The sequence below is a fragment of the Sphaeramia orbicularis genome, chromosome 7 (assembly GCF_902148855.1).
Source record: "Sphaeramia orbicularis chromosome 7, fSphaOr1.1, whole genome shotgun sequence".
Taxonomy (NCBI): domain Eukaryota; kingdom Metazoa; phylum Chordata; class Actinopteri; order Kurtiformes; family Apogonidae; genus Sphaeramia; species Sphaeramia orbicularis.
This window is the reverse complement of record NC_043963.1, coordinates 28408460-28428274: the sequence shown is the minus strand read 5'-3', so window position 1 is coordinate 28428274 and position 19815 is coordinate 28408460. Positions and strand designations below refer to the sequence as shown.

General features: G+C 37.7%; 1 protein-coding gene across 1 annotated transcript in view; it reads right to left on the bottom strand.

Annotated features, from left to right (window-relative positions):
• The window catches only part of LOC115422188 (cadherin-4-like), a 453088-nt gene that overhangs the window by 104067 nt on the left and 329206 nt on the right, over window positions 1-19815 (bottom strand). Inside the window, exon 5 of the mRNA XM_030138325.1 lies at window positions 11947-12120. Within this exon, the coding sequence (XP_029994185.1) occupies window positions 11947-12120 (174 nt within the window). The remainder of the gene's footprint in view (window positions 1-11946; window positions 12121-19815) is intronic.

Sequence of the window (19815 nt, the reverse complement as noted above, 5' to 3'; positions counted from 1 at the left end):
TCTGGTTTTTCTGCTCAACTCTCTTTACCACAACTACTTTCTAAAGCTATAAAATTAGATCTTTCTTGTTGCAATTGACCTTTTCTCCAAGTTCAGTACAGGCAGGTGTGAGTTCATCAAAACCGCACACACACACACACACACACACACACACACGAACCAAACCTTTCACTGAATGTTCAGTACAAATAAGGATACAAAATACAGTTAAAAATTAAATCAGAATATGACAACTTAGATCTGCAAAAATAAAAGATTCTTCAAACAAAAGAACTTGTAATGCAAAGATTAAGCAAGTAACTTATAACATTACATTTCCTCTTCTCCATTTTGGTTCATGATGTATGGTGCATGATGCTGCATGATCTGACATTTTAGTGCAAGATTTAAAGTCACACATTCAACTTCCATTTAACGTAAGATACATCTTACAATACTATTTTGTGAGGCAGTGGGTAAACATGCACATACCTTGCTGAAATATACACTCGTAACTACTTTAGTTAATTCTTAATACATAAGAATTAATGACATTCTTGTGGTTCAAACACGTTCTGTACATGAAATCACCTGGTGTTACAAAAATGAGTTAATTATTTTACCAAGATAGTGTAGTTTTTAAGCTACTTGTGTTTACGGCCTGTATGTGTGGTGGAGGTCGGCAATCACCTGTTTTTGAATGTGTATCAAAACACAATCTCCACAGTGTCTGATGTGGAGTATAGGACACTGCTGTGAATTCTAAGTGTCTGTAAAACTTTTGTACATTAAGGCCATGTCCATACGAAGACGGTTTCAATCATATCCGCAAAAGTTTTGTAACAGATATGTCTTTTGTCCACATGAAACTGGCATTTTCAGTGACTGAAACCACAAGTTTTTGAAACCGGGTCCCAGAGTGCATGAATTTGAAAACACCGGTTTTGCATTTTTGTCTGTATGAATGACCTAACAACAACTTTTTAAAAACAATTATGTCATAGCCCCACCTCTCTAACCTTTCACCCCGGAAGTAAGACACCACTTCACAACAACAACAACAACAATGGCGGACTGCAGAGTAGTGCTCATGCTACAGCAGCTATTGAGCTTATTGGAAATATTGAATCAAAATCTTCAGCTACTCTTTCATTACAATGAGCAACAAACAACCATAGCAACAATATTCACTACATGCTCTTAGATCTACCGTGGAGAAGGACAACCAGGAGGTAATATTGGATCAGACCCAGTAGAGCCAAGCAAGCCTTATACACATGGTCCATGTCGTCTTCTGCATTTTTTGCAAGAGCATTACAACGCCACATACAGGCCTAGCTTTGTACTACATCATTTTGAGGCATTTTCAGTGGTTTCATGTGGACGCAGATATTTCCTGAAACAACTTTTTTTTTGAAAACGACAAAGAAAAAGAACAGCTAGGAAAAGATGCAGTTTCGTGTGGACATGGCCTTAACCTTCATGGGTGTTTAGTGGGGTGTAAGTTAACCCTGTACAGCCTGAACCATTACATCATTGACAGAAAATTCCAGTTCTTTGAAACTGGAGCCTTTATTGGTCTTTCTGAACAACCAAAATATTTTTTTTCTAACATCAGTTTCCATGTATGAGTTTTGATTTTGTATCATATTTGATACATCAGGTCTCAATGCTCAAATATTATTTTTGAACAAACAAAAACATAATAAAACACAAGCATGTCTAACAAATTGGTTATTCCTTTTCAAAATTGGCAAAGTTCTGCCTCCTTGTAGAAGCCAATAATGTAATAACAACTGATAACATAATAATGGCCAGTAGCGTAATAAATTTGCCACTTTTAAAATGTAATAGGCCAGTAACGTAATATCTGGCCAGTAACGTAATAAAAGTCCTGAACTGATAACGTAATAGCTTTTGGCCAATAACGTTATAACTTATTACGATATTGGCTCAGTTATTACATTTACAAAGAATTTTTTTTTACCAGGCCAATAACGTAATAACCAGCCAATAAGTTATAACATTATTGACCAACAGCTATTATGTTATCAGTTCAGGACTTTTATTACGTTGTTGGCCAGATATTACATTATTGGCTTACTACATTTTAAATATGGCAAATTTATTACGTTATCGGCCGTTATTACGTTATTGGTTTCTATACTCCTTCCTTATTAATGACAATTTTGTAGTGTCACTGGAAAGGCCTCTGGTGAAGGAATTCCTCCCCCCTGGTGGATTATCTGTGTATGTGTCTAATTGTATACATCAGGTTTTTCAAGATAAAAAATATCACACTAATCATGTAGAGGGCTTAAAAACTCATGTATCAAATATGATACGTGTGGCGTTATAGGGTTAAGTATTTCTGTTTCTTTGTTTGTTCCAGCATGTAGCACTGCTGCATTTTCTGTAGTATTTCTTCTCATTTCTTCATTATGGACTTGTTAATTTGCACTTTATTTTTTTCTACTTTATTTTGTTTACTGAATTTTTGGTGCATTCATTTCTTTGGGAGAGCTGTTGCCAAAACAAGTGGACCAGGGAAATTAGTGACGACATCCGCTGTTCTTTACTGTCCTTAGTGACAATAAAATTTTCCTGCAAGAAACCTAGTAATTGTGTCCTGTGTGGCAACCCATTTCCCTGGCTACGATATTATCATTATAGTTATCATTATAATTCTTGGCTTGGACTGCCCTTTAGAGTAGCAGCAGTACCAGCTGAAAACAAAAAAAAACTAAAACAGCCAACTGCACCAACTGACAAAAAGAAGGAAAGCTCAGTCCTAGATTTTGTGGTTTGTTTGTGGTTAATAAGAGTTATAGTAAAAGCCGAAGAGTGGTTTGTTGGCCTTGGTGTTGGTCTGCACTTACTGAGTGCATATCTAGTTCCTGAATGTAAAAGTTAATTCGACTGTAAAAAGAGGCTCAGTATACTGTATATTCATGTAGGTATTCACATAAATGGATTGCAAACAGGGAGTGTTTGTGCTGGAAGAAAATCCTCGGTTGAGGTTTGGAAGGGAAATACCTTGTGTGAATTCTTCAGGAGGTGAAATCAAACATAAAAGCCAAGAGTTTAAGACTAGCCAAGAAGAGTTATTGACTGAAACAGAGAGCAAACGAAATGCTGACACTACAACTGCACTAAACCCCAGATGGACACAAGTCTCTCCCTCCTCTTTCTTTTCTTCTTCTTGATACACTACAGGAGTTTCACCCATGTCTGAATGAAGTTCATTGTTTGCATTACTTCCCAGGTTTAACCCTTTTAGGCACACTTTGCACTTCGTTTTAAAAAACTTCATATTATTTTTCACAATTTAAATAAGGTTAGAATTCAAAAGTTTTTCATTTTCGCATGAGCTTTAAAATTCTGGCCACCAACTAAAATTTGCACATTTGTAAACAAAAGAAAATTACAAGACTAGCATCTGTCTCCCAAGTGTGCCTAAAACGCACTATTTCTTCCATTTGATATGTATGATTAGGACTGACCTTGATTTACAAAAATAAAATCAAATTAGAGCAGAAAAATAAATCAACATATAATATTTAATAGTTTGTGTATTTTTGGCACACTTGGTGACAGATGCTAGCATTTTTGACCTAGCGCCAAAAATAATACTGCAAATTAACCAATGTTGGAGTTAATCATTGATTGTCATATGCCAGGCTGCAAAAATCAAATAATATGTGATCCACTTTTTATGTAGTATATTGAAAAAAAATAATTTTTTGTTTTTTTTGCCTCGAAAAAAAAAAGTTTGTTTACATTACAAACACGGCATTTAAAGGGTTAAAAAATGTGACAATTATTGAGTATTTGGTATTTTTTATTTACGGCTCAAGTTGATGAAATAGAAAAAAAGTGTAAAAGAATGAAAAACAAACTGTATGAAATTTTTTTTTGACATTATTCCATAAGTGTGCCAAAAAGGCACACTTGGTGCTTAGTAAGGGCCTTGCTGGATGGGATACCAGAGGGTTAATAGAGTTTTTGTGTGTAAAGTGAGTTGATGTTTGTTGAAGTAGTACCCTTGGCAAAAAAGCGGGACCTGAGCAGCCCGCAGATGGAGAGTACAAGACAAAACACAGCCCCGAACCAAATATGCCTGTATACATATATATCAATGTACGTCCTGTGTAGTTTGATAGACTTAGTGTTGCCACACAGTTCAGTGTTTTCACAGCTTGAATTTATTTAGCCCAGAAAATGGGTTCTGCGCAGCTCAACATTTATAAAGCGTTCCATATGGGCAACAATGTGGTTTCCTAGTGACCAAGCTCTGGATCAAACTGTGATCCTTAAATACTCAAATCACTGCATTTCACCATCCTGTGGTTTCTCCGGTGGACACTGTTCAGAAATACAAGATGAAGTCTTGTGTTTTTTTATTTTGTTTTGTATTGTTTTTTTTTTTTTCTTTTGGCACAGCTTTTTCTTGTCTTTGTTCGGGGATAAAGCAGAAATGCGACCAAACAAAACCCCAAACAATGAGCATATACAAAGGAAACAACGCGGCACATGCGCCTTTACTGATCCTTTGTTTGCTGCCTGTGTAGGACAAGAATTTTCTCTCCTTGTTTGTGTATGCATTTATGTTTGTGATTCAGTCTGTGTGCGTGTTTGCGAGCGTATGTCTCAGCAGGAGGGAGTGGAAAAGGATGAAGGGGTAAAATGGAGCGGTGCTGGTGTTGGCCGGTTGACGGGGTGGCAGATGCCAGAAGGCTTCATTAGACTCCAGGGAAGAGGCCATGCACAGCAGTTCTTCAGGAAGTCTATCAGACCTAAACACAAACACAGACGTGCCTCTAATCCCGGTCTAGTCCTTTCTCATTCCCTTCCTCTTTTTTTGCTGTTCTTTCTCTTGCTTTTTCTTATTCCCAATCACCCGTCTTTGTCCCCTACTCAAATTCTCTAATGCAATCAGCTCCGGCTCCAACTCCAGCTAACTTGTACAGTATGTCGCCTTTTTGTCACTCCTTTTCTTTAGGCTTTGGTTTTGTCTGTCTTTCGGGTGTTTTTGTTGTTGCCATGTCTGTCAGTGAAGCGAAGCAGTCATTAATCACTCGTAAACGTACGCAGAGGAGGAAGCAGACACCTCAGGGGAGGAGTTCTCTCATTCTGCTCAGAAAACGCTTTTCTGAACGTGCTCCGCGGAGAGAGGAGTAGAAACTGGAACACAGGTGCTGCAGCGAGTGTGCAATAAACAAAACCAGATGCATTACAACGCATACCAAATCGCATACAAATGTCGGTATTTTTTGCGCTGTTTTATGCAGGCTCCTTTTTATTGAACACATTTTTTTGCTTCTGGGAAATAAATGCCTACACAAAATTACAGATACAAATTATTTTTTAGATAAAATTGCAGACTGTCTAATAAAACTCTTTTCTTCACATCAGTCAATAAAGGGCTTTTTACAAGTACCCATCTATTTGGCTTATTGCTCCTGCAGTGTTGTTTCTTGCTATGGTATGCTTGTCGATATAACGTCCTGTGGTTATTGAGGGATTCGGCAACAGCTTTTTCAGAATATTCCACACTTCTGTCTCAAGGACAGCTGGCAGACAGAAACATATTCTTCCACAGAAATATCATCCAATAAAACAGTTTAGATGAAATTGCAGACTGTTTCATACTCGCTTATTTCAGCTCTCAAAAGAAATGTCCTCTCTTTCAAAATTATCTCTCCGGAGTAATTTTACCTAAACACAAAAAAAAAAAAAATTAAACAGCTGTGAATCCAACACCAACAGGCTGTAGAATAAATTGAATGAGTGAACAATTGTATCAAATCAATTTCAGTGTTAATGTATTGACTGAACAATTAGGGAGAAAAGGGAGGATTGGAAATCATTAAATCACATTAAACTGTAACTTTACCTCCATTCTGGGAATAACTCCACCCATTGCATGACTCTGAAAGTTACTACAAAGTCGAAGAATGTTTCAGACGGAGGGGATTTGTGTCTGAATGTCTACGTGTGGATACGAGACAGGAGTAGTTCAGGGACATCCGTTTGAGAAAGACTTACAAGCCGATATAAGATTCTGAAAGCGTTAGTTTGAGTTTTTGTACTGGTTTTACCCTCTAAAAATGCCTAGAAAATCAATATCCAGTTACAAATGTATGCTGTAGTCAGAACATTTTTGATGCTTTGTTATCATCACACACTCCTTTCCTTCAGTGAAATCCTGAAGTGCTCTTAAATCTACCAATGTACCCAGACAAAAATAAGAATTCTGCGGCCTGTGTTGTTGTGTCGTTGTGGTGTATTAATGCGTTATTTCATAATAAAGAGGACAAACAAATTAACAGATCAAGGCAGCAGTTATTCAGGCTAAAATTGTTGCTGATGAGTGAATCCAAGGGTTCAGAATAGAAAGACAAAAACAGCTCTATACATCTTACTTATCTTACAATCTATTATTACCCCGCCCCCCAAAGGGGAGGTGAGGGGTATTGTATTTGGTTCAGTTAGCTTGTTTGTATGTTAACACTCTAGTAGCAAAACTATTGGTTGAATTCATACCAGATTGGGTTTATAAATTGCCAGTGACCCAGAATAGATCTGATTAAGTTTTGGGAAAAGTAGGTCACAGTTGAAATTTTTTATGAATTTTTAAAATCTTTTTTTCCCCCATTTACTCATAATGGGCAAAATTTCAAATGTCTGTAACAGCAAAACTATTAGTTGAATTCATACCAAATTGGGTTTATAGATTGCCAGTGACCCAGAATAGATGTGGATATATTTTGGGAAAAGTAGGTCAAAGTTCAAATTTTTCATCTATTTTTTAAATATTTTTTTTCTCCCATTTACTTATAATGGATGAAATTTCAAATGTCTATAAAAAAACATCAATTTTGTGTCAATTTACTTCAAACTTGGTATATATGTAGTGGCAATTAATATGGGGGGGGGGGGGTAAGTGGTCCATGATTGAATCTCTGCGCAAAAAAGTTAATACATTGGTTACATATTGACCGATGTTGATTAATTAGTGATACGCTAATCGGCCCGATTAATCAGCCCGCAGATTAATCGGTCAGGTTCTAATATGGAATAACTGTTAAACACCTCGCAACACTGCATGCATTATAACCTGTTAATACTTTCAGTTTTGACCAGCTCTACATGTAAAGTGTCATGAGTATTTTGTTATGATTTGGCGCTATATAAATACAATTTGATTGATTGATTGATTGTTTGAACTGCTGATTAAATCACAAGTTCTTTAACAAGGCTTACTAATAGAATCAGTGGTGGTTAGAAGACCTTGTCTCCAATTATTTCTAACACTATACACCCTGTAAAAGGTAACTTTTCAATGTGTTACCCTGATCTCACCTGCAGAGGTACCTCTGATGCCGTGTCTGTTATTTGATCACAGATATCGTTCAGTGAGCACCGCAATCAATAAAGTATTTTACTGGACAAACATTTAAACCCCATTCAAACCCCATCTTGCTCCATGGCTAAATTGTTGTTTCATCAGTGGTTTGTTCATTTTTCTGCTGACGGTTGTTCTAATAGGGGGTTAAAGGAGTTGGGTGGTGAACTGGGGGATGGTTATGTTGAGTCTTTATTTACCCAAGCAAAAGAAATCGATGCTTCTCTGCCGTAGGAGAAGTGCGTGGATCAATGGAAGGTTTCAAAAAGCCTCTGTGAAAAATCAATGTCCCTTACATGCTATTGATGGCTGTTTGGCCGCAGAAGAAAGATAATGACAAAGAACACCTGTTTATTGTAAAAAATGACTCCCTCCCACTCTTTGTTTTCGTCTTTTTGGAACTCTTCCTTCCTTTGTGTTCTTTTGAAACGTCTCAGAGTTTGTTGTTTCCACTCACTTTGCCAGACTAGACTTTCATTTTGTTTTGTTAAAAGCTGAGCACCACTCATCCGCATCTGCAGTAAGGAAGCGTGGCTCTGCTGTCTATCATGTGGGAGAACAAAACAGAGGTAAACTTGTGCGGCTGACACCAGGCTACGTTTATTACATCCCTGTAACATCAGAGACTGAAAAGGTGTAATATTAAGCCACGGAGCTGAGCCCAGACTCCTACACCTTGATGTAGTGTGGAAGTGCTAGAGCAATTATATCAGCACTGCTATTAATAAAAAGCAGTCAATAACATGGCAGTGTAGTCTGACACTGTCTGGCATTGGGAAGCCATGGGAGTACAGTTCTGTCGTGGCTTTACCTAAGCAGTCAACATTTCCCTTGAGCCATGTCAGGCCTCAGAGCTCAGAGACCAGTCAGTAGGGCCTCTGTCCTGACACCTGCCCGATCCTGTGCCGGCCTGATCAAAGTGACAGTCCTGTAGACCTGCGGAGAGGCAGGTGAGCGCTGCTGTCACCCCGCCTGTCCAACTGATGGCAACTTGGGCAGGGCAGGGAGAAAAGCGGTGGGATGGTAGGGAAGGCCGCTGCCTGCGTGTCAGTCAGTGCTGCGCTGGATGACAGAACAGGCCATTAGGAAAGGGACTGACTTCACAGGCCATTAGGGGAGGCATCACACAACCACAGCACACATACTGTAGCGGTGGAGTCGGAGAAAGATGAAGAATATGGGGATAAGAGACGAGGATAGAGCTGTTTTTGCAACATGTCTTATGTAAAACGTGAAATGTAATTAACATTAAAATGTCAAATACCGAAACACTTAACGTCTTCTTGTAATAATTCGACGGAGCTTTCATGATGTTACGCCGTGTTAGTTAATATTTATGCTTGTTTTGCGGGATGGCTTTCATTGTTTGGAGCTTTAAACGAACAAAATGAAACAGACACACATAAGCCTCAACTCTCCGCGGAAGACAAAAGAGGTTATAAAAGTGAACTAAACACATAAACAGTAAGTATAGCAAAATCATCCCCATGCCATCCAACCCCCAGAGCTGTCTCCTTGTTAAAATCTCTAGTTCTCAGTATGGCCCGGCCTGCCCTCCAGTCATCATTAAAGAGAAAGACAGGAGCCCGAGAGCCCAACAGAGGCATCAACACGCATCACTTCTCCTCTTCTCTGAACGCTCCACTCTCAGCAACCCACCAGCCCCTGACGGACCTATTTACTGCACAAAGTGGATTGTGTTTGGCTCCACAATACACTTCCAAATGTTCTTTTGATACTCCCTCTCTTTTCGTCCTGCCCCGTACTATATCTCTTTCTGGTGGTGACCAGCTAACGGACACAGTAGAACTGTCTGGCCGGTTTATGGCTGAAGGGCTCAGTGGGCTCACATGAAAACGCCAGAGTGTGACAGGCTGATGGGACACACTCCAGCTGTAGAAGCACTCCAACTCCAAAACAAAGATTTACAAACTTACTCCAGTTTAACTTGATGTTTTTGTCTCGCTGTATATATTTTTATATATATAAAAAGTTTCCTTCAAGCGGCTCCCCAGGCTTTTCCCAGTGGATTGGATAAAACTCACTTGAACAACAAAGAAAAGAAAAAGAAAAGAAAAGAAAAATGCTTCTTTTGCACAATTTAAGACCCAAAAGAGATAAACTGTGAGAGTTTTGTAAACAGTGAACAGTGAAGGAAAGCTGATGGCTAGATATTCTAGATAAAGAGAGGAGGAAAGTAGGAGCAGGGAATGAAGCAGTCTCCTGGAATGATGTTTTTTGATGAATTACAGCGCGCACCACGAGCTTCGAGTCTACAGCTTTGCTATGAGAGAGACAAACTGCACGCTCTGTTGTGACAGAATCTCTGAATTTTAAGCACTCTGCAGCTCAGGCCTTTGCACAACACATTTACACAAACGTTTATTTATTCATGTTTTGTATTTCTAAGACAGGCTTGTACAATCTCGACCTCCAACCCTCTCCGTGTTGTGTTTATAATGTGTACTCCTCCCAACTAGCGCATTTGCAAAGATGAAATTTGCTGGGATGTTAGTGAGTTGTTGTTTCTACATCGCAATTTTGAATGCTTAATGAGGACGGGTTATTGAATAATGATTAGGGACAACAGCTCAGGTGTTACTTACATATTCTTTCCTTCTGAGACATGGATGCACATACAAACACATATGTTTGTTTATGAAGGTTGGGGGAAAAAAAAAAAATCATATAATTTCCTATTCATCTATTTATTTTTGTGCTTCAAACCACATGTGTTCTTATTGGGCCTATGGGAGGACTGACTTCCTCGCTTTTTGGGTCATGACAACAGCAGCTTTTCATGCTTCCTCCTCATATATCTTCGAGCTACGGCTTCAGTAAAGATTCTGTGACTAATTGAATTGTTATAAATAAGCTATAACAATAGCAGTGAACTTTCAGAAACCTAATGCAACCTGAAATAGCCTAAAATGCAAGAACGGATGCAAAAAAGAAGCAGAAATAAGCATTCGCTCTCACAGGGAACCTGAGTTTTTTTCCCCGTCGCTGCTGTTTTGAAACTACTCTATCACAGAATGCATCTTCATATTTTGCTAAACCCACTTTTATTAGCTTTTGGTACATTTATTTGTGTATTTGGACCCTAATTGTTCAAAAAGTTTGAATTTGAACCCTCCAGGTGTTTCAAAGCTATCTTTATAGTCATTTTGGCAAAAATCGAGTGGATTTCTACAACATGTTTTAATTCCTGCTTAATTTGTTACATCTATAACTAGTTACATCACAACATTTGTACATATAAGGCAGGGGTGTCAAACTCATTTTAGTTCAGGGGCCACATTCAGCTAAATTTGATCGGAAGTGGGCCGAACCAGTAAAATAACATAACATATATAACAATATAACATAATAATATATAATTAATGTCAACTTTAAACTTTTCTTAATGTTTTAGAGCGAAAAAAGTAAATTTACATAATGAAAAGGCTTACATCTACAAACTATCCTTTCAAAAGATGTGAAAAATATGAACAAACTGAAAAAGTGTAATTTTAACAATATTATGCCTCAGGTTATCATTTACACATGTACGTTATAACTTAAAGATCACAGTGGATCTACAAATACACAAAACATTTAGTAACAGACAGAATATTGTTAAAACTGAAAAAAAAACAAAAAAACTCTTAAGACATTTCAGGTTCTTCATATTTGTTCAGGTTATTCACATTTTTTTGCAAAATTATACTAGTTAGTGTAAATACATGAAAATATTTACATTTACAAAGAGAAACATTTGGAGTTGTCATTATTTATATGCTATTATGATAGTATTTTACTGGTCTGACCCACTGGAGATTGAGTTGGTCTGAATGTGGAACCTGAACTAAAAGAATTAATATCGTAGTGTAATTTTTGGACCTTTTTGGACCTTTGGCAGGCCGGATTTGGCCCCCGGGCCGCATGTTTGACACCTGTGATATAAGGTCAAGACTTCCCACGAACATTTCGACATAATTGTTTGTCAGCAGCAGTGGTTGCAGTCCATACTGAAAATATGTCCAAACTTTGGGCCGATTACTTAAAATATTCAGTTGATGGTTGAACGAGACAGAGCAGCACAGTCAACAACCTGGAGGGGGTGAGGCTTGAAGTGGCTCATTTGCATTTAAAGGGCCAGCGCTCAAAACGACCTTTCTGGTGTCGTTACTCAGAAATAGGTTTGAAGATGGACCTGTGGAGTTGAATTAATGAAGAATTCCGACCCAAACACAGCATTTACAGTTTATGTAGACCACAGGGAAATGTTTTAAAATGCATAATTCCATTTAAAATAAAAAGCTAAATATCACTCCTTTAAGGTCAATCAGGGCTGTTTATATACCTTTAGAATTTTGCATTCATAATTACACGAGGAGAACGCAGCATAATCATTTACAAGGATGTAGAGACCCAACCAGTTATGCTAATGTATTTCCATTCATTATCAAGGTCCGTTACACACCCTCAATCAGCGTTCACGGTGAAGTGTCTTCGAAAAACCTCCGATGTAAATTCAGTCTATAATTCTTCTACAGCCAATCAAATGTGTCACTTACGCTGACAAGCATCTGAGGGAATGGTCCTCGTGAATTTTCAGCCACGTTAATCGGAGGGATCACCCAGTCCCTCTTCTGCCTCCGTAGACCGGTGGAGCTGTTCCTGCCGGAGCCCGGGAACACGATGACAGGAGGTGGTTCGTGGAACGCCTCCTTCTTCTTGTCCTCAGCGACCTTTAAGACAATGAAAAAGTTTATTGCGGAGGATGCTAACGCTAACAGTGATGGAAGTGTAATCTGAAGTGTTTTCACAAAGTCAAAGGATACTAAAATCACATAATCGCCGCTGTTGCTACCTCAGATCCTTCTACTAATTTTGTCACGTATTTAATTTCAGGTGTTGAATGTAATTATGCTTATCACTATGACATGATGAATATAGCAAGGTTAGTTATATATCATTCAGTAGGTAGAAATAGCTCAGTGTGGAGTCTGTGATTGTTTTGATCACTGTGTTCACAGGAAACTGGGGAGACCATTTCAACCAATTCCAGAGTTAATCTTTTCTTAATTACCCGTACAACAAAGAGAGACAAAAATCAGGATCATTTACATATTGCAAATGTAGTACACCGTGTATTTGCTCATACCAGAAAACCAACTGTTTTTCACAGAAATTACTTTGCATACATTTACTAAAATCATCAACGGAAGAAAATGCATTTCATATATTGCATCTTACAAAAACTGTGAATGAAAAAAATTATTTCCACAGGTTTGATATGACTCTCAGGTTTTGGTTTTAATACGTTTAGTCTGTGTAAAGTTGAAAACTACTGAGTTTTCAAAAGGTAGTGTTGACAGATGTACATTCATTTGCTCAGTGAATAGTTTTTTGGGGGCTTCTATGAAACTGGTCCCTAAAAACAGGACAGAGAGGCTAAAAATTCAAACCAGATGTAGACTAATGTTATGAAGCAAGTTTGGAAGCACTTTGGGTCTATTTAAAAAAAAAAAAAAAAATAAAATAAATATTCACTGAGATAAAAGAGAAACCCTTTTTCAGATAAAACACTTTTTATATACATATATTTTTATTTTTATACAAAAATCTGCATGTAACATGGTAAAAAGGACACGAAAATGACATGCTACTATTTTTTTGAACGTCTTTCTATTCTCTCACATGTACATTTTGGTAATTTAAGTAATTAAGCAAGCCAGAGTGTTTCACAAAAATGATAACTGTTGCAAAATCACTCGCCATTTATATGTGTTTAAATGGGCAGGTTCTGCATGTAACGCCAGTGGACACGGTTGGTTACACACGAAACCTGGAATGAGACGGAGATTCATGAAAAACCCATATGTCTGGATTAGAAAAACAACTAGGAAAAATCAAATTTAACACAATGTCTTTATTTATAGGGGTATATAAGACCATTTCAAGCCATGTTTTACAGATCAAATGCACTGACACCTTGGTAGCTTTTCCTGTCCCAATTTTGTGTCAGGGTGGTGGTGTGAGTTAGGACTCATGCGCACAATGCTGAAGGGAGAAACGGATTTATTAAAACAAGAACAATATAACACAAAACCTGGGGATGGTGTCAGTCAGAGTCTGTGGGAGTAGTAGATGAGTCTGGGTTATGGTCAGGTGAAGTACGACAATGATGCTGCAGAACCAAGCCTTAAATAGGCTGGATTAAGATCAACAGGTGAAAGAAAAAGGGAAAAAAAGAAAGAAAAAGGAAAAAGAAAAAAAAGAGAAAAAAGGGGGAAAAAAAAGAAAAAAGAAGAAGCAAAAAAAAAAATCAGCAGGTGAGTCCGATGGATGGAAGAATGGAGAGGGAGGAGCCAGCGGCCATGCTGGAATGAGCCGTGACATTTTGGTCTTAGTTTTGGCCCCAATATTTTAGTAAAAATTCATTAATTTTAGGATGGCTCAGAGCAGAGTATCATTTTTTTTGCATTTATCTGAGGTGATCATTAGGTACATCCTGGTGGGAAATATGTCTAAACTTCTCTTTTATTATTGGATCTAAAAAAGCTGGCAAAGTGCCAGGTACCAAAACGAACCCAGTTTCATAGAAGAACCCATTTACAAATGTATTTGCTTTGCTCTTTTGCTACAGAATGACTGATATGCAATAAAAATTATAACTACAATCATAAGATCTATTAGAACTGACAATTCCAATGATGAACTAACATGGAAAAAATCTAATTAGATGCAAAATATATTATTTACTTGTGGAATTATTTTACATGGATACTTGTCTTTGTAGGATTGTTACACCCAAATACTTCTATGTACAGGGGTTGGACAAAATAATGGAAACACCTTAAAAAAATCAACAAAATATAATTTAATATGGTGTAGGTCCACCTTTTGCGGCAATTACAGCCTCAATTCTCTGAGGTGTTGATTCATACAACTTGTGAATTGTTTCCAAAGGAATTTTAAGCCATTCTTCAGTTAGAATACCCTCCAACTCTTTTAGAGACGATGGTGGTGGAAATCGACGTCTTACTTGAATCTCTAAAACTGACCATAAATGCTCAATAATGTTGAGGTCTGGGAACTGTGCCGGCCATACGAGATGCTCAACTTCATTAGAATGTTCCTCATGCCATTCTTGAACAATTCTAGCTGTATGGATTGGGGCATTATCATCTTGAGGTGAAGGTGTTTCCATTATTTTGTCCAACCCCTGTATATGTGCATTTTCCGGCAGTATACGAAAGAAACCGTAAATGTCAGACTTTGCCAGATACACAAGGTATAAACAGCCTATTAACAGAGAGCATGTCTAAGACTGGATTTACAGCCTCCTTCAGTACACTGGGACAGCTGAGTCACACACTCACGCTTCAATCATATACTCCCCTCACACACTCCCTGCAGGCAGAGAGAAATGACCATCACAAACCTGTCTTTTTGAAAGATGCTCAAATAAGAAACTTGAAAGGAGCCCATTTTTAATCTCCTCGTGAACATTAAGTCACCCATGAACCGGGAGAGCAACACTGAACTGAACCACAGAGCTTGTTCAAGTCGGCGGTAGCATGTGTATGAATACACGAACTGAACGTCATTATAGAAACTTCTAGAGAATAACCAAATTGAAAACAGAATGGAGGAAATTCCATTGTGTGGCTCAGGGATGGAGATAATCAGATGTGTTGCAATATTGACGTTACAACTCCAAGGTTAGACATGGTCCATCATTTCAAGGTTTTCTTTTCACCTATACCATACCACATGTCTGGTGTCCCTGGAGCTAAGCTGAGCTGTATACAACTGACCAAAGGTTACATGAAATTGACAATTTGCACAGTGAATTTACCAACATATCTCAGGGTTACAAGGCAGAGGAAACCTGTCAAGAATTCAGTCACGAACATCATTGCAGGAGCTATGCATCAGTTGCACTCGCTGTCTCAATCACATTCCCCTGAGCAATCCTTGCTCCCATCCACCCCCCCAACGCCCCTCCAACCCCCCGCCCTTCTTTTCCAGTGTTATTGTTTTTCCCTCTCTCTCCTACCAGTCAGTGGATCCTGACAGCTTGTCTCAATAACAGTGATTCCTCAAGCAGTGGACTGTGTTCACATGATGGTGTACCAGCAGGTAAAACAGCAGCAAGGAGCTTCGCCAAACCAAAAACCCACACTACCGAGCCCAGACAAATACCACTTCATGTCTTTGTCTGCTCCAGGGACAGGAGTGTGGAAAATATAACACTGTGTAACAGGTGTGCTATTAATTTTAAAGCAGGGGAAGTGGGTAAAATTTCATTAAAGCGAGGAAAAAAGAGAAACTATAAAAACAAAACATAAAATTAATTGGAATTATATATGCAGCATGTTTTAAGTTTTAAGGCCATTCTTATCAAGTGCTTTTTTTTTTGTTAAATCTTACTCTTGTGTGCTTTTTTTGTACTTTTTTTTATCTTATCTCACACTGATTTCCTTCTATCACATTGCTCAGGCAGCTACTCTAATGTATAAACTAAGTGGGGTTTTACATTTTTCATACAGATTATCTTCAAAATAAATTACATTTAACAGGAAAGTCTGACCTCAATATTTCAGGTAAAACATGAAATAATGTTACTATACATACTTTTTTTCTTTATCTATCATTTTATAAGCATATTTTAAAATGGACCGAAATGGTACCCCCATAAATACAAAGAACATTTGACAAACAAGGCAACAACAACAACAATAATAACTAGAAGCACTCGGAGAGCGCAGACCTCCGCCAAGGCAGATCAGTGTCCCAGATTTGGATGAAAATTTCAGGAAATAGACATAACCATGGGAATTTATAGGATGGAAAGAATAACCTTCACTGTAAATTTGAAGATGGATTTTTTTGTGCAACACTGGAAGGGATGGGTGACATATGTAAAGCCTTTGAGATCTGATTTTGCTAAGATGAATGCATGAATATGAACCCAAAATCCTCTGAAGGAAATATGTTTTTGTGTTTTTATTTTTCGTTATTTATATATTGATTCTTTACTTTGAGATCCTGTATGCCAGGACCATGATGAGCTGCTGTAAATGTTTTTGGTTTGGTTTGGTTTTTTTACACCCACTCTCTGGATGTGTATAGTTTGTGTATTTGTTTTTTCAACGTATGAAAAAAAAATCTGTTTTCTTTCAATAAAAAGAGAATTAAAAAAAAAAAAAAAAAAGAAAGAAAATTTCAGGAAATGTTGATACTGGCACAAGGAACAAATGATTCAATTTTGGTGGTGATCGGGGGGGGGGGGGGGGGGGGGGGGGGGGGGGGGCACTGATCTGCCTTGGCGGAGGTCTGGGCTGTCTTTTCTAGAAAAGCACTCATAGAGCGCCCCTGTCCCCCCCCCACCCCCGATCACCACCAAAAATTTAATCATTTGTTCCTTGTGCCAGTATCAACATTTCCTGACATTTTCATTCAAATCCGTCCATAACTTTTTGAGTTACCTTGCACACAAACAGACAAACAGAAAAACTAGTGCTGACAAAAACATAACCTCCTTGGCGGAGGTAACTAGAAGCACTTGGAGAGCGCAGACCTCCGCCAAGGCTGATCAGTGGCCCTCCCTGTGGGCCCCCCCCCACGCCAAGGAGGTTATGTTGTTGCCAGGGTTTGTTTGTTTGTTTGTTTGTTTGTTTGTTTGTTTGTCTGTTTGTCTGTTTGTCTGTCCGTTAGTGTGCAACATAACTCAAAAAGTTATGGACAGATTTTGATGAAATTTTCAGGGTTTGTTGGAAATGGGCCCCAAAACAAACAAACCCTGGCAAAAACATAACCTCCTTGGTGGAGGTAATAATAATAATAATAATAATAATAATAATAATAACAGTAGAGATCAAAAACAAAGAAGAAGAAGAAGAAGAAGAAGAAGGAAAAAAAAAGGGGGCTACACGCATATGAAACAGTCCAAATGCCAAGCTGCATCAGTGGCTCAAACTGAAACTAGTCATCTAAAGAACGTCCACATTAGATCAGGTCAAAGAAAGTCTTTTAATATGTGCAATAAATGATGACCAGGTTTTATGATACATGCGGTACATACATTTTTAATATTTTTACATCCACAAGTAGTTAGTCAGCAAAATGCACAGTATTTGCTGGCCAAGCTTAACGACCCCACAGTTCATGTAACCTGAGTGTGTAGCCAAGCTCTGAACCTTTCCCCCTCTTAATGCATTACAACCACAAGATATCTATTGTTTAACTGTGTGGTCCCAACACTGATCATTTTAGTCAAGGGGGTACATAGGAATCATGTTTTCCCTCATATTTTATGCCAAATACTGAATAATGTAGTCGTTTTGCATCGTAATGCTTCAAAAAAAAAAAAAAAAAACTGTTGGAAAAAATGAATGGAAACAAGTGTTAAAAAAATTAATTAATGTAAAAAACAAAAAAAAGAGCAGTGCAGAAAATACAGTCTAGTGAATATAGTACAGTTTGTGTATTCTTACTGTCTTTATGTGTGTGTGAATAGAACGCGTTTATGTCAGAGAGCAAGAAAAATCTAGGTTTGTGAATCTGAGAGCATGAGGGAAAGAGGTTTAATCTCCACACATTTACATATAAAGGGGCGTGTGTTTTAAAACCACTTCCAATTTTCCATTTAATAGTACTTCTGTGCAATATGTAGCCTTACAGTTCTTGCCCAGCAGTTGACATTTGAGAGTAAAAATAAAATACAACACAGGAGCGGCTACAGTGTTGGAGGATAGCTATGGCTTCTGGCACATATTGAAAGTTAAGGGTCCTGTACATTGCAGTTTATAAAAAAATGTTTTCTCTTTGTCTCCTTCTGTTTGTTCTTGCCTGGTCAAGGTCCCACAGAGGGTTGGCTTGTATCTGCCAGCGGAAACAATGCTTTCAAGGCTGACTTCATTAGATGGACGCCCAGGAGAAAGGCTTTTAAGGCTGCTTTAAAGGAAATGTGTCAAGCAACCTGGCATGTGGTGTGTATGCACTTGTGTGGGTGGGGGTCTGGATGGGGGGGGGGGGGTGCATGAATGAAGGTGTCATGTTCAGTTTCATCAACCGACTCTATGTTTTAGACATCGTGTACTCTGCAATTCAAGTCAGTTAACAGTGCAGAAGGTGGGTACACAGGTAAGAGAGGGGAGAATGTGGGATTTGATACTATACCCTTTTCATGTATGAATTATGAGAACCTTAATCAAGATTTTTTTCGTGAGTTTATTCCTATTTAGGCATGAAAAAAACAATGCCAATGATTTTTTTAGGAATCTATTTTTCATGGAGTTACAAAAATGTCTACTCAGTGGAACGCCAAGTGTTAAATTTTTGAAGCAAAGACACATCACCATAAAGTGATATACTGTGTGAAAACTATGAAATAAAAACCATTTTAATGCAGCTAATCTGATGTTTTTTTCACATCTGATCATACTCTAATAGTTTTTACTCATTTCATCGAGATAATACATAAAAAAAAAAAAAAAAAAATTTGTTTGAGAAAATTAGCTGTTGATTTACACTCAAACATGTTCGTGCAGACCAGGTTTATCAAGAACAGCAAAGTTAAAGTAATGGTCTGAATACACTGGTCTGCAAGGAAAATGCTTCCAGAATAAAAGTAATGAAATTTTACCTCATGAGAGTCACTGATAAAGAAAAATCAAGTCAAAAATGCTGGTTGGCTGAACTTTCCAAAATACAGCCTTGGGTCAAAATGTGAAATTCAAGAATTAATGAGAGAATGGGTTTGAATCAAAAGGAATATTTGTCTCAGAGCTACAAGATCTACTTCAAAACACTGTCTGCACATTAGAATACATTCACTTTACAGGTTCTATTTAGTGGAAGATTTATAAAACTATTATATAAATGTACATAAATCAATATCTATGTGTAATAACACTCAATCATATACCTTGAAAACATCAGCAAACCGGCACTTTTGTCATTTATTTTCCAATTAATCTTATTAAAATACGTAACATTTAGCACATTTAATGTCTGAAGCAAATCATTTCTAAAAAAAAATTGTAGACCAGTGATATCAGTGTAGATGATGCATGAGCGTCCACTGTGTTGGTTGATATCCTCTTGAGATCCAGTAAAGTGAAAATCTTTAGCTTTTTTACATTAAACAGTCATCTTGATTGGAAACGGCAAAATGCAAGTTTTTTCAGATACATTTTAAAAATTATTTTCATTTATTTATTTTTTAACGGAATGTCCTTCGCAATGAACAGCTTTTTTTTTTTTTTTTTTTAATTAAAACTGTCAAACTTTAGCCCCCTACAGAGGACAAAAATGCATTGCTGGGTCTCAGGAGGACATGGGATTAAAACAACTAAACCCATGAATATACAAAAGAACAGCTGGAGAATATCTGTCCACTATAGTGACCACGATGCATGAAAGGGATACTT